A 13022-nucleotide genomic window follows, 5' to 3' on the forward strand; every position below is an offset into this window, starting at 1 on the left:
ATTTTTCACCTTTTTGAAAATTAAAATTAAGTGGTCACTCGGGTGTATGAGTAACAAACACAATTTAATTAAAAAACTGACTTCATACGAACCATTCCTTGATGTGTTTATTCCGACAGGTAAAAACTCTTCGATTCGTAGCAAATCGGACAACATTCCACTCGGGCAGATATGTACCTCACTTTGGCCGAATATTTGAATATAAGCCATATATGCTGTTTTATAGAATATCCAAATAAACTGTATTCCAACAAATTGAAAAAAAAAACCGAAGTCTTTTGGAAAAAACTTTTCCGTTTTAAATAAAACACAAATAATTGGTCTTCAAATATATGCATCTATATATTTTGTTTATTATTTTAACACTTTTAGAAATACTGATTAATATAGTGATATAATGAATTATTACAATAATAATTAAAACATACATAGCTCCTCTTACTCAAACATTAATTGACAAAATAAAAAAAAAAATATATTTAAAATAATAATTATAAAAAATCTTATTGTAATTTTTTCTAACATGTAATAATTTGAATAAATAAAAAAAATATTGAATATTGGATTTCCAATACAATGAAATATGTTTTTCTTTTTTTTCTACATTTTTTTGTAATATATTTTTGATCGTAAAAAAGAAAATGTTGAATAAAATGGTAAAAGCCAACGAATTTAGTACAAAGAAGAAGAAATTAATTGAAATTCTCTGAACATTTTTGAAGTTTTACGTGAATTGATTTATTGTATTTGTTTTTTTGTTTTATTTTTTTTTTAACTATGCTGTGAGTTGGTTTTAGTTTTTTTTTGTGTTTTTTTTTTTTTTAATTTTCTTCATTGCTATCAATTCGTTATTTTAAAATACTGTCACCAATATTCTTAATCAAAAATGTGCTATTTTATCAGAACAACACACTATTTTAATGAAGATGTCTTTTATTAATTTTTGTTTTCATGGAAATTTTACATTTTTCCATTTTTCTTTTTTTTTCTTTTGTTTACCACGTGCGTACTTTATATTCGCCTAAAATGTTTTTGTTTTATAATGAGAATGATATTTTATTATAAATATATTAATTTTAGTTTTTTGTTTTTTTTCTTTTTGTTTAAATATCATTCAAAATTTAAAGTAAAATGTCATTATATTGCATTTTTTCTTGATCATTAATTTAATTTATTAGAGCCGCTGTAGCTGCTGCTGCTGCTAGTAGGATACAAGTACTTTAGACAGCATCCGCCGGACTTTGGAATTCAGAGAGGGCATGAATTGGATTCTGAACCTTCTTTTGTGATCCTTTACGGACTTTGGCTCGTACCTCTTCGGGTTTTTCTGGTCGAACAAGTGGTTTCTTTTCGGGAGCTTTCATCTTCCAAACGACAATGGGACACTGAAATTGAGAATGAAATTAAAGTTTATTAAAAATAAATCATTTTATTTTGATCTCTATTATTAGAAAAGTCGATTATATGAGAAAAAAAATTTTAAATCTATTTTATAATACATTTACATACAAAAGTTGTGGTATTGTACTGAGCAGTGAAATTTTAATGTGTGATTAAATTTCTTTATGATTTATGTATGTTTTGTATTATATTTAAATTATTTCAAAAGGTTATTAAAACTAAGTTATTAACTCTAAGAAAACGTCTATTAAAAACAGCGTGCTTGAATTATTTTTGTGACTTAAAATAAATCTAATAGAAGAAACCAATTTCGTTTAAGTATAATTCTTAAGTATAGGCAATTGTAAGTTTATTAATGTGTAATTCAAAACGAGTTTCTTTTCTTCTTTAAATGGCCATATTTGAACTTTTTTTTTTTTAGCAATCTTTTATCCATCTTCTTTTGCGCTAGAATCTTTATTTCTCAAGTAAGAATAAATCCAGAATTTTTTTAATTGTAACATGTCGTAGTATGGGTTGTTATTTCATTAAAAAGTTTGTGATGATGTTTTGGGTAAAATTCTTTAACAAATTTGGTGACTTTTCTTATATATAAATAAATTCTTTTATTGTGGGCTTAAAGTCAATTTTATTCAATTTTTATATATTATATTTTTTGGCGCAACGTTTCAGGGATGGTTATCCCCTTCATCAGGCCTTTAAATAAAAATATTTTAAATAATTAATAAAATATTTATAAATTACAAAGTTGGAAAACTTACAAAATATAAACAATATTTGATGAAAACAAAATTATTTATGATTTTTAAAAAATAAGCAAAATATTTAAAATGAAAACAAACTCAAAATTTAGTAGTAAAAATACATAAGTAAGGTAATTTAACTTTTAGCATTTAACATTTAGCATTTAACATTTAACATTTAGCTAAAAGTTAAATTACCTTACTTATGTATTTTTACTACTAAATTTTGAGTTTGTTTTCATTTTAAATATTTTGCTTATTTTTTAAAAATCATAAATAATTTTGTTTTCATCAAATATTGTTTATATTTTGTAAGTTTTCCAACTTTGTAATTTATAAATATTTTATTAATTATTTAAAATATTTTTATTTAAAGGCCTGATGAAGGGGATAACCATCCCTGAAACGTTGCGCCAAAAAATATAATATATAAAAATTGAATAAAATTGACTTTAAGCCCACAATAAAAGAATTTATTTATAGTTTTGGGTAAAACTAAGCGACCTTTGTTTGTTTAAATTATAATTTAAAAGCCTAGTTACTGATTTTAAGTGGAAATTACTTCAGAAAACACACAAATATCAATGATTACGATTCGGTTAGAGCAACTCAATTTTTCGATTTGGATTGCTTTGAAAGGGAGTCAGTGAAAAAATAACCGCGTTTTTTTTTAGTTATTTTTCTCGTTGCATATGTTTCTCGTGAAGGTTAGTGAAAACGTTTCCCTAACACAATTTCGCCTATTGAAGTGCAATACTGATTTTGGTTTTGAAAATTCCGAGTTTTTAACAAAAATTCTGGTATACATTTCCGCCGCCGGTGGACGTTTTTTGTTTTTTTTTTTCAGATTTTTAGTTTTTTGATAAATAGTCGACACAAGACTAAATTTAGCTGTGTATGCGCTGAATCCGAAGTACGTTTGGCAACTTGTTTTGAGTAGAGTACAAAATTATACCAAATGTGAAATTATTTTGTGGTTTTCTGGAACTTAAAAAAAACTTGGAACTTTACGGGTTGGGCGGACTTCTATTGGTGTTTTTTTTTTTTTATCTCAGCAAAAAAATGATTTTGTTCTTGGTCAACGGAACACATTTTGTTTGTGATTGTATTGGTGTGCATCCTAAATTCCTAAAAACCAAAAAATGTCAAATTCATTTATATCTTGATAAAAAGTCAGTTTCTAGACAGATTTAGTTCAAAAATAAAAAAAAATTACCAAACCCCAAAAAAAAATTGCGCCAAATCGATGCCAAAGTCCTAACATCCCTGCCAAATTTTACTTGAGATGCATCAAAAATTGTTTGCAAGGACTTTTGAGATTGGAAATATAATTATCTTTCTTTCTTTAGTATATTATTTTTCTCTAGGAGTTATACTTTCAGAGAACTGCAAAGTATCTCATTTTCAGTTATTTCCCACTTAACTCTGAGGGTTGTTGAAAATATTTAAAATATCAAAAAATGCACTATTAGCGGTACTGTAACACTGAGAGTATAACTCCTAGAAAATAATGATATACTAAAGAAAGAAAGATAATTATATTTCCAATCTAAAAAGTCCAAATTTTCTGTCCCACCAGTCGTTCTCGAGATATTGAGACTAATGCGTTTTTCAAAATGGCTGACGCCCCACAAAACCAATTAATACGCAAACTGAGATTTATACTCAGGATAAACTCTTCTTCAATACTGCATCCAAACTTAGCTGAACAACTTTTTTCGGATCCCCTGCATTTGACTCCTCATTGACTGAACTAAAGGAAGATCTGGGCTTTTTTGAGTGCCTGACAGGTGATACATTTCTGTTTCAAATATAATTTGAAAATTCTGGAGAATTGTCGGAAAAATTACACCACTTGTCCAGGTTTCGCAAAAAAAATTGTTTTGGGAGGTAAAAATATGTATGAAAATTATAATTTTGTTAGTACATAATTAACACTACAGTCGGTAATTTTGAAAAGGCGATAAGCCCATTAAATAACTTTTTCGGGCGAAAGAAAACTGTAGAACTTATTTTGCAAAGATCATTCACCAGATTTGTTTCAAAATATTGTAGAGTGGGTAAAAGAACTTACAACAAGTCAATTGCTATTTCTTGACTACCTTCATTTACCTATTGAACAGTAAGTTTTATTGCAGTTAAAAGAATGAAAAGTAGAAATCGGAGACTAGAAAAAGTTAAAAAAAAAAAAAAAAAAAAAAAATTGAAACCGAAGTTCGTGAGAAAGGTTAAAGAAGTATGATAAACTCTTATTGCACAGGCTGTTTTCTGCAATGGTTTTCGGAAAATAAAAGGATTTCACTTTTTGTGAAGTAAAATATCTATATCTATTTAAAAATGTTATAAACAGTGAAAATAAATCGTTTTATTGTAAAGTGTATTCTTAAACACTAAAAAAAACTAGTGTGTTCTTTTTTTTAGAAAAAACATGCACAAAAATTGATACATTGACTATATTTGAGATATTTTGTTTTTTCTTCTTGTCTTGGAAAAAATATAGCCAATTGGTCCTGTTACATTTCAATAGAAAAATTTTGTTTTGTTTGTTTTCAAAATATCTCAGTGAAAGTTAAAGAAAACAAGATTTAAAAAAAAACTGCACACCAAATTCGCCGAATGACGAATAATACTCACGTAATTCTGTTTTGAAATAAATTTCAAAAAATAAGAATACAAGATAAAAAGTTACTTTAAACATTTCTATTTAGAGTTGTCGGTTTAATTTTTTTCTTCATTTGAATAAGAAAACAAAAAATAAAATCAAAAGTAACTTAAAAAATTCAATAAATAAAAAATAAAAGCATCAAGTATTTTTGTGAGTAAAAAAACAAACTTACCGGAACAGTTCCCTGTCTAGTGTATTTCGTTGAAGCCACATACGAATATTTAACCGTTAGGACAACAGCATTCATGAGATTTTTGGCCGCCTGTATAAGAGAAGTGGCACTGTCCAACTGAAAAGAAAGACAAGAAAAAATAATTTTCCAGTGTCCAGACAATTTATTCTCAATGTCTTACCCCAGAGACAATAAGTTCGCCACTTATATTCTGTACATCGGCTTTGACCTTTGATGTTATTTGAATTTGGTGACAATAGAGAGCAATGCGTTGCAAATAAGCAAGCAGATCTTTTTTGGTGCTACTTTCCGGGCATTGTTCGGCGATTTCTCGTGTTAGCTTATCTAATTTGGTACCAGCTTCGGAGATTTTCTTAGCAGCATTGATAACGTCCATTGTTGTCTTTAATGGACCACGACCACTATTTTAAAATGGATAAAAATTAATATATTGTTCAGTGATTAGATTTTAAAATTTTGATTTACCGTGTAAAATCTGTCATTTCCATCATAATCATGCACATGTGTTTGGCTAAGAAGATTATATCGTTGCCAGTGTCGTCCCATTTAGCAACTTCAGAATCAAATGTGAGTTTTTCTCTTCGGAAAAGTTCAACTTGTTGGGCAATCTTTTGCTTATCTTCTTCAGTCATCTTACGCATGGCTTCCTGTAAAATTGAAAAAAAAAAATGGTTTGAATCATCTTTTTGATGATTTTGTTTTGAAACTTACTCTTGCTGTACAGATGCCACTAATATCTGGATATTCATCAACTGTCTGGTCACCAGTATGTGCGCTCGCTATAAAAATTATTCATGATTATTATTTTGTTGAAAACTAATTGAAAAGAGAAACAAACATACTCCTCACCCCATCTACATAGAAGAACAAAAAATGATACTTATTTGGGAAAGTTCTTTTGAAACATTAAAAAAAATTATGATTTTAATAAAAAAAAAGTGCAACATTCAAAATACCCACGTGATTTGTTAGTTTATAAGATTGATAATGTAAAGTATGTTAAAAGAGGAAATGTTACTGAAATGTTTCAGCAATATTCAAATAATTGTTCGTCAGAAATGCACGACTCTTTATACAATTACCCAGGAAATCCAACTACAGGAATCACGCTTTGTGTATTATTTTAAGCATGATTTTTATCTTAACTTAACTCAGAAATACTGACTACCACTTAAATATTTGCTACGACGATATTGTTATTAAAACAAAAGAAATTAACGGTTTGCTTATTGGATTTTTTTTAAGAACTCCCCGCAGATATTTTGAATTCAATTCAATCAAGTATAAGTTTTGGAGAACGAATGAAGGAAAGCAACTTAGTCCTTTAAAACTGTTAAATAAGATTTTTGGAAGGCAGCCTTCTGAAAATACTAGGCAGTACTTAAATATACATACGAATTAGTTGAAAGTTTGAGATTACCTCACAAAAATTATTTACAGGATAACTTTGTAATTTATATTTCCTTGAAGTCTATTATGTTACTTCAATGTAAAAACTTTAAAGAAAAACCAATTCTGGGAACTTTTGTTTCCCCCTATCTTCTTAAAGAGAAACTATAGAGCGTCAAACATTGGGAATAAAATGTTCAAAATCTGAACGCGAATAAATTTTGCTCACACTTTTTGCCTCTCTGCAATAGGATTAAAAATAAATGGGAGGGGCGATTGGGAGAAGCACGAGAGTCAGTTTTCAGGCGTTATTAATTAAAAAAAAATTGATTAATTCAACGTTAATCCAATACTGTCCCATTTATTGTACTTCATTCAAGTATGAATGTTTAAAAAATAAAAGACGTAAGGTTAATGTTTCATAAACTAACTTACGAACATGTGCAGCCACTTAAAAACAAATAATTAAGAGGTTTCTAAGAAAAAAGATTTCTCGAAAACGGCAAGACATTTTTGCATACAGTTTTTAGTTTCTTTTAAAAACAAATAAGAGCATTGAATTTTTAAAACAAAAATAGTACTTAATTACACAAAATTTTGAAAAAAAATACTTCGAAATATTTTTTTCAAATTTTTCAAAATTTTGACTTTGAAAATTATTTTTTCAAAAACGTTTTTGTAGGTGATTTTCCAAATTAAGTAATTTTTGTTTTAAAATTGCCCCTCCTGCTGACTAAGTGGAGGAGAATATATACATACATTTTAACATAAACTTGGTATGTAGCATTTTTTGGAGATTCTCCACAGGGATTTTTGGAAATGATTTATTTGGATTAAAAATGACGGTACCTGCTTTTAGGCAAGTTCTATTATCCATTCATGAATTTTTTTTTTCGAAAATCGTTATTGACGGTTTCTGCCTTTGTTTGTACAAATATGATTATTTGGTAAACTACTAATTCAATTTCAACGTAATAAGAATTTTTTGGAAGTTTTGGTTTTGAAATGTTGGTTTTTCATATAAATTTTCTAAATTTCTATAATATAAAAACTCTTAATAATTTTAGCAACTTGAACCCTCAAGAGCAAGTTTGTGCGACCCAGTCTTGCATTTTATTATTTTTTTTTATTCGTTTATTTATTAAATTTCAAGTAAATACATTTTCTCTAAGCAACTACTCTCTGTTTAGATATAAATCATTCCAAAATCTTCTTTTTTTAAACTTCGAAATCGGCGGTGCTATTCATGCAGCAAGAACAAACCTTTCCTTAAGATTTAATTTTCAACTAAATATGATCCAATTCTACATAAAAGGGCATGCAATAAAAATAATAAAACAAGAAACACACAAAAAAGAAATTAAATGCAAAAAAAAGCAATGAAATTATATAAAAATATAAACTCATACATCGACTACGCGTTTCCAATGTCATATCTTCGACTGGTTCAAATTCAGTATCTGTATCTAAATCTTCTGAACTCTGTAAAATAAAAACAAAAATGAAACGAAAAAGAAAACACACCAAGCAAGATGCAAAACACAAAAAAAAAATTATTATGTTAAAATGATAAAGTTATTGGTTAAAGGAAATTATTTAAAAAAAATGTATATAAACAAATAATGTGTTGAGAATTAAAAACAAAATGCTGTGAGATAAAAAAGTTAACAAAAAAAAAAACATTCAAGCAATGAGTACAACACATAAAAGGATATAAGATGGCAGCAGGATGTATGTTCGACCCCATCGATTAAACGATTTGCTTACATTTGCTTCTAGTTTCGGTTGTGTAGTGTTCGTCGAATTCCACGTCTTCTGGATCGAGGTCATCTTCATCCTTTTTTTTTATATTTTGAACATTGATTTATTATTTAATTGAAATTTATATTGACTCATTTTATATTTAAATGAAACACACAGCGGACGGACATTTAAAACAAAAATAAAAACAAATACAAAAAAGAGTCTTAAACTTACCCTATTCATTAGGACAGCACGACGAATTTCCCTCACTCCATCATACACCAATCGAGAAGCATCAATAAAATCATTTTCATCGACATCTTTGTTCGAATTAGTTGCCAGAGCTTCAACGGCAACATCAACTCTCTGATCAAATTTAGACATGACTGCAAAAAGATTCAAATTAACATCTCTCTTAATTTGATCTCCACTCTTTAACTTACCTTGTTCTCTCAAAACCTTAACAGCTTCAAGAACTCTCTTGGTATAAATGCACGGCTCATAGTTATCCATTTCAGCTTCGACAACATTACACACTCTAGCCGATCGTCCCTGAATTGCGCCAGCAGTGCTTCGTAAATCCTGTGCGTCACCAACTTGCAATGCCATCACACATTTATTCACATCTTCGAGAATGTGATTCTCCGAAACGGCCAAGAAATCATCAATTGTTGTAATATCATCAACAGCTTCAGTTAGAATTCGAACTTGAACTTCCCATGCCTGACGATAAGCTGCCATATTTTCTTGAGCGACCTTTGAATTTGGTCGCACAGTGAGTATTGAAGCTGCATTGATGACCTGTGGGCAAAGACTTTCGATTTGTGCAGCAGCGAAACGTACCATTTTGACGCCATCTTCATTGTTCGACATGCTGCATACAAGATTGGCAACTTCAACTAGTTTCTCAGCGTGTTTGGTAAAGATGTCGGCTTTTTCGCGTACTTTTTTCTCATTTCCAGTTTTGGCTGCTTCGATTAAATCGATAAGGGGTGTGGTGGTTTCTAAGAAAGAATCAGAAACATGATCAACAACTGCTTTGCGTAGTTGACGACGGAGATCGCGAGTTTTGCGACACATTTGATCGATGGCTCTATCCAGACCAGCGCTGTTGTCCTTTTGACCCATCTGAAAATGTGAAGAAAGATGTGTGTCGATATTAGTTGTTATTTTATGGAAATTGGAAAAGGGGTCAAGCAAACGTGTTGTTGTAATTAAAATGATGAACAATGTGTTAATATTTATTAGCAACGATTTCTTAGGTGGGTATAAGCTTACTAGCTAGACTTTGGATGTGAATTTATTCTAGATCACAGTAAGGCGGATGAAGAAAGGAATCGATCGGATATAAAATCAAATCAATGGGGATCAAACCTATTTTTTTCTAAAACCACGTATTTATGCAAATCATTGAAAAGGATTAATCTTTCCTGACCAGAGGCTGGCCTAAACCCACTACAAACAATTGAAGTCACAAGACTTATGGGAAAATCGGGAATTATGGTCTTTTTGTTCTTACTCTTATCATAAACTGCTCAAGAAATCATTCGAATGAACATTGTGTCCAATAAAACAAAAAGTAATAGAGACTTTTCTATTAACTAAATGGTTACGAGTTACTGTTAATTAATAAGAAAGTATGTACTTTAGTTCAAGTAAATTAATATTGCTTCTTGGTAGAGCAGAGTTTGCGGCAACTTGCTCTTCAATCAAATTGCCTTTATCGACAGAACTTAATATACATAGGTTATCTTTGATGATGAGTATGGGAGGCAGTTATGAAATTGAATTTTCGAGTAAAATCAAGGTCTCTCAAAATTTGGGAAGCTGAGTTTTTGGAATTCATTAGAGCAACGGGGTTAACTTGCACTTAGTAGCAATATATTTAGTTAAAAAATTTGAGAGTTCGCTAAGACACTAAGACAAACTAAGGGAAAATCTCATCGGTCTAATCTAGCGTCGTTGAAATAGCAAAGAGTCAATAATGGACTATAGATCTCGTTTAAATATTAAGCCGATTCATCGAAAATTAAGTTCAAAGACTCTTTAGCAGTAAGGGGTGTTCTTTTTGAACATATGCGCAATATCGAATTCCGTGCATAAACGTTTTTAATAGTACTTTAAACCAATGATAACATTTTTGAGACAATTTTAAAGTTCAAGTGAGCTCAACTCTAAAGCTTTTTGCCCAGGTACGAAAGTGGGCTAATCAGTTAGATCTGTCGTACCCTTACTTTGACGCCTAATTTTGAACGGATTACGTTTATTTTAAAAAAGAAGTCATATAAGTTGTAAGATTTAATAGTTTCATACCGATTAAACTCAACTTCATTAACAGGTTGCAGTAGTTGTGCCGTTCAAAACTTCATACTATTGTTTTTGAAGTTGTATATTAATTGTTGTGCTCAAGAGAAGAAATACGTATCGAATTGACTTGCAATATTACATTATGTTTGAGTAAAGATTTGTTGTTTTAATGTTTATTTAGTACAAGGCACATACAATGTAATATGAATAATATAAGCTCTTGCTCTAAAAACAATTGCAAGTTATAAAAAATTTCACACAAACACAGAGGAAATGACACACTCTGCGTACATACCAATTTTTTTGATTTCGCTGCAATTAACTAATTTATAGTAATAAATAAAAGAAAATATAATTAAAATAAGAAGTAAAATATTAAACTACAAAACTTACATTAGCCATATACTCGGATAAAAGATCCTGTAATGCTTGACGAACAGCATTACATTCAGCAACAATTCTTTCACGACGTTCATCACGCGTACAATCAGCATCAGCCATCAATGCAGCTGCACTAATAATACTCTCCAATCTCTCTTCCAATAGCTGTCTGGAGCGTTTCTCACTATAAGTCAATGGATCCATGATGATACCTTCATCGAAATCATCCAATGCTGCTGCTAATTCACCAGCTCCACTATAAATATCAGTTGGTTGTGATGATTTGCCCTGAGCAACATCACTGATCGTATTGACAGCATCACAAACTTGTTTTAATATAAAATCTCGATTGACTTTGGCTAAATCAAGTTCTGGATGACGCACATAGACTTTAGATGCGGTCAAAAGCATAGTCGAGTGTTTCTTGAGCATTGCTCGAGCAGCTGCCAAATCATCTCGCAGTTGGGGATCTTTGAGTTCTTGTTGACGCTTGGCAGCTTGTTTAATCAATTCACCAGCATTTCTTCCAAATTGCTAAAAAAAATTACATGCATTTTAATAAAAATGGTTTTCGAGAAGACAACGAAAAAACTTACTCTCATATTATTCATCAATTCATCTTGACTGGATGCATTTTTAAGCTTATTCAAGTCATCTTCAACAACATGCAGCGACTTGAGCAACAAATGAACATCAACCATATCGGCCAAGATCAAAAGTCGTGTTACAGCTGAAAGTAAATTTCGAGCTGCACGAACCATATTGCCACGTTTCAATGAGCTGCATGGATCTTCGGAGAATTCACGAGCTGCAATGCTCATGGCATCGCCAGTCTTACGAACTTCATCCACAGCTGCCAACATTTCTTGGGTAATGTCGGGATTCTCATAGGCTATTTGTTCACCTTTCTGAATGAAATTTTCAGTTGCCTTTTCGACAGCTGCAACCAATGCGCTGGCACGCTTGGATTTACCTTAAATTAAAAAGAAGACAAGAAAAAATTAATGAATTATTCGGGCAAAGTTGACTAAAGTTGACCTAGAACTATATTCTGGTCAAGAAGAGAACATTGATTCTTTATTTAACCCAACAAGTTGGTGGTGACACTTTTGTATATATAAAAGCCTATACAAGCATAATGTAATACGATTTCCATGAAAGGGTTTGTGTTATATCAGAAACAGAGAAGCGTGTATGTTTTGGTCTTGAAAACCAATACTATAATGTGGAAGAAGGGTGTGAGAGAAAGTGGTGTAAATGTATTTAATGCAATTTTTAGGTTGTAATAATGCTGCGGCTTTGAGGGTTGGAGTGGAAGTCATTGCATTACCAGGTTCTCTAGTAGTAACCACCAATTTGTAGCGTAATACAGGCAGAAAATCAAAGAGTGAAGGTTTAATTATGTGGAATTTTGAATAATTTTGCCCTTTGATAAAGTATAATGGGCTGGATATAAATTCATGGATGACCTTTTAATTTTTTTCTTTAATTTATCAACTAGAAACCACACAGAACTATAATGTAATATAACATTTTTAAACAGTTTGATTTAAATATTTAAGTTAACAACTAGAACAATTTAAAAATAGCTAATCCAGTTAATTCGCTTCAATTCACCTGACTCAAATGGAATAGAATAATGAATTTAGGAGAAAAATCTAATCTAAATATTTTTTCAAATGAAATAATATAAGGAAATTTAAAATAATGTAACATTTCCATATTAGTTTAATTAGCGATTCAAAACAAGTTATGCGAAAAATGTTTTGAAAACAAATAATATTTTTAAGGCGTATTCTGTAATAAAATACAATAATTACATCAGTGTTCCTAAAAGGGGTTATACAAAATTAATTTCTTAACTTATTGTTATGAATTTTTTATATTCCAACTTTCCGCAGCGCAGCCAAGACTTCGTCCCACATTTGTTGCAACAGTCATTTTATCATTTTATGAACATTATTTTGGAATCATTTGGAAATAAGCAAATAAAAAAATAATTAAAATGAGAATTTCAGACCTGAAGTATACAGAGTATAAACTGAATTATATCTAATTATATCCCGGAATAGCTTCGTTTGTTGAAAAAGTAAATTTTTCGAAATTTTCCATACCCTCTGTATGGTTCACTATCGGTGATATCATTTCCTTTACTCTGTCTCAAACAAATTTTTAGGCAAATTTTTATGTTTAAAATGAT

At 30.1% G+C, this 13022-nt stretch overlaps 1 protein-coding gene across 5 annotated transcripts in view; it reads right to left on the minus strand.

The window, feature by feature from the left end:
• Positions 1 to 612: 612 nt before the first annotated feature.
• LOC129915659 (catenin alpha) overlaps positions 613 to 13022 on the minus strand; it is a 36921-nt gene continuing 24511 nt past the window's right edge. For 2 of the 5 annotated variants that reach the window (XM_055995308.1, XM_055995312.1), the window contains exons 2-12: positions 11419 to 11795; positions 10835 to 11356; positions 10737 to 10763; positions 8578 to 9262; positions 8369 to 8520; positions 7801 to 7873; positions 5714 to 5781; positions 5468 to 5649; positions 5163 to 5403; positions 4982 to 5098; positions 613 to 1385 (exon numbers count right to left, since the gene is read on the minus strand). In XM_055995308.1, coding sequence (XP_055851283.1) covers positions 1221 to 1385; positions 4982 to 5098; positions 5163 to 5403; positions 5468 to 5649; positions 5714 to 5781; positions 7801 to 7873; positions 8369 to 8520; positions 8578 to 9262; positions 10737 to 10763; positions 10835 to 11356; positions 11419 to 11795 — 2609 coding nt within the window. In that variant the 3' untranslated portion in view covers positions 613 to 1220. Of the gene's footprint in view, positions 1386 to 4981; positions 5099 to 5162; positions 5404 to 5467; positions 5650 to 5713; positions 5782 to 7800; positions 7874 to 8158; positions 8229 to 8368; positions 8521 to 8577; positions 9263 to 10736; positions 10764 to 10834; positions 11357 to 11418; positions 11796 to 13022 lie in introns of all 5 variants that reach the window. The other 3 variants (XM_055995309.1, XM_055995310.1, XM_055995311.1) reach the window with 3 other exon arrangements.

The sequence above is a fragment of the Episyrphus balteatus genome, chromosome 3 (assembly GCF_945859705.1).
Source record: "Episyrphus balteatus chromosome 3, idEpiBalt1.1, whole genome shotgun sequence".
Classification (NCBI taxonomy): domain Eukaryota; kingdom Metazoa; phylum Arthropoda; class Insecta; order Diptera; family Syrphidae; genus Episyrphus; species Episyrphus balteatus.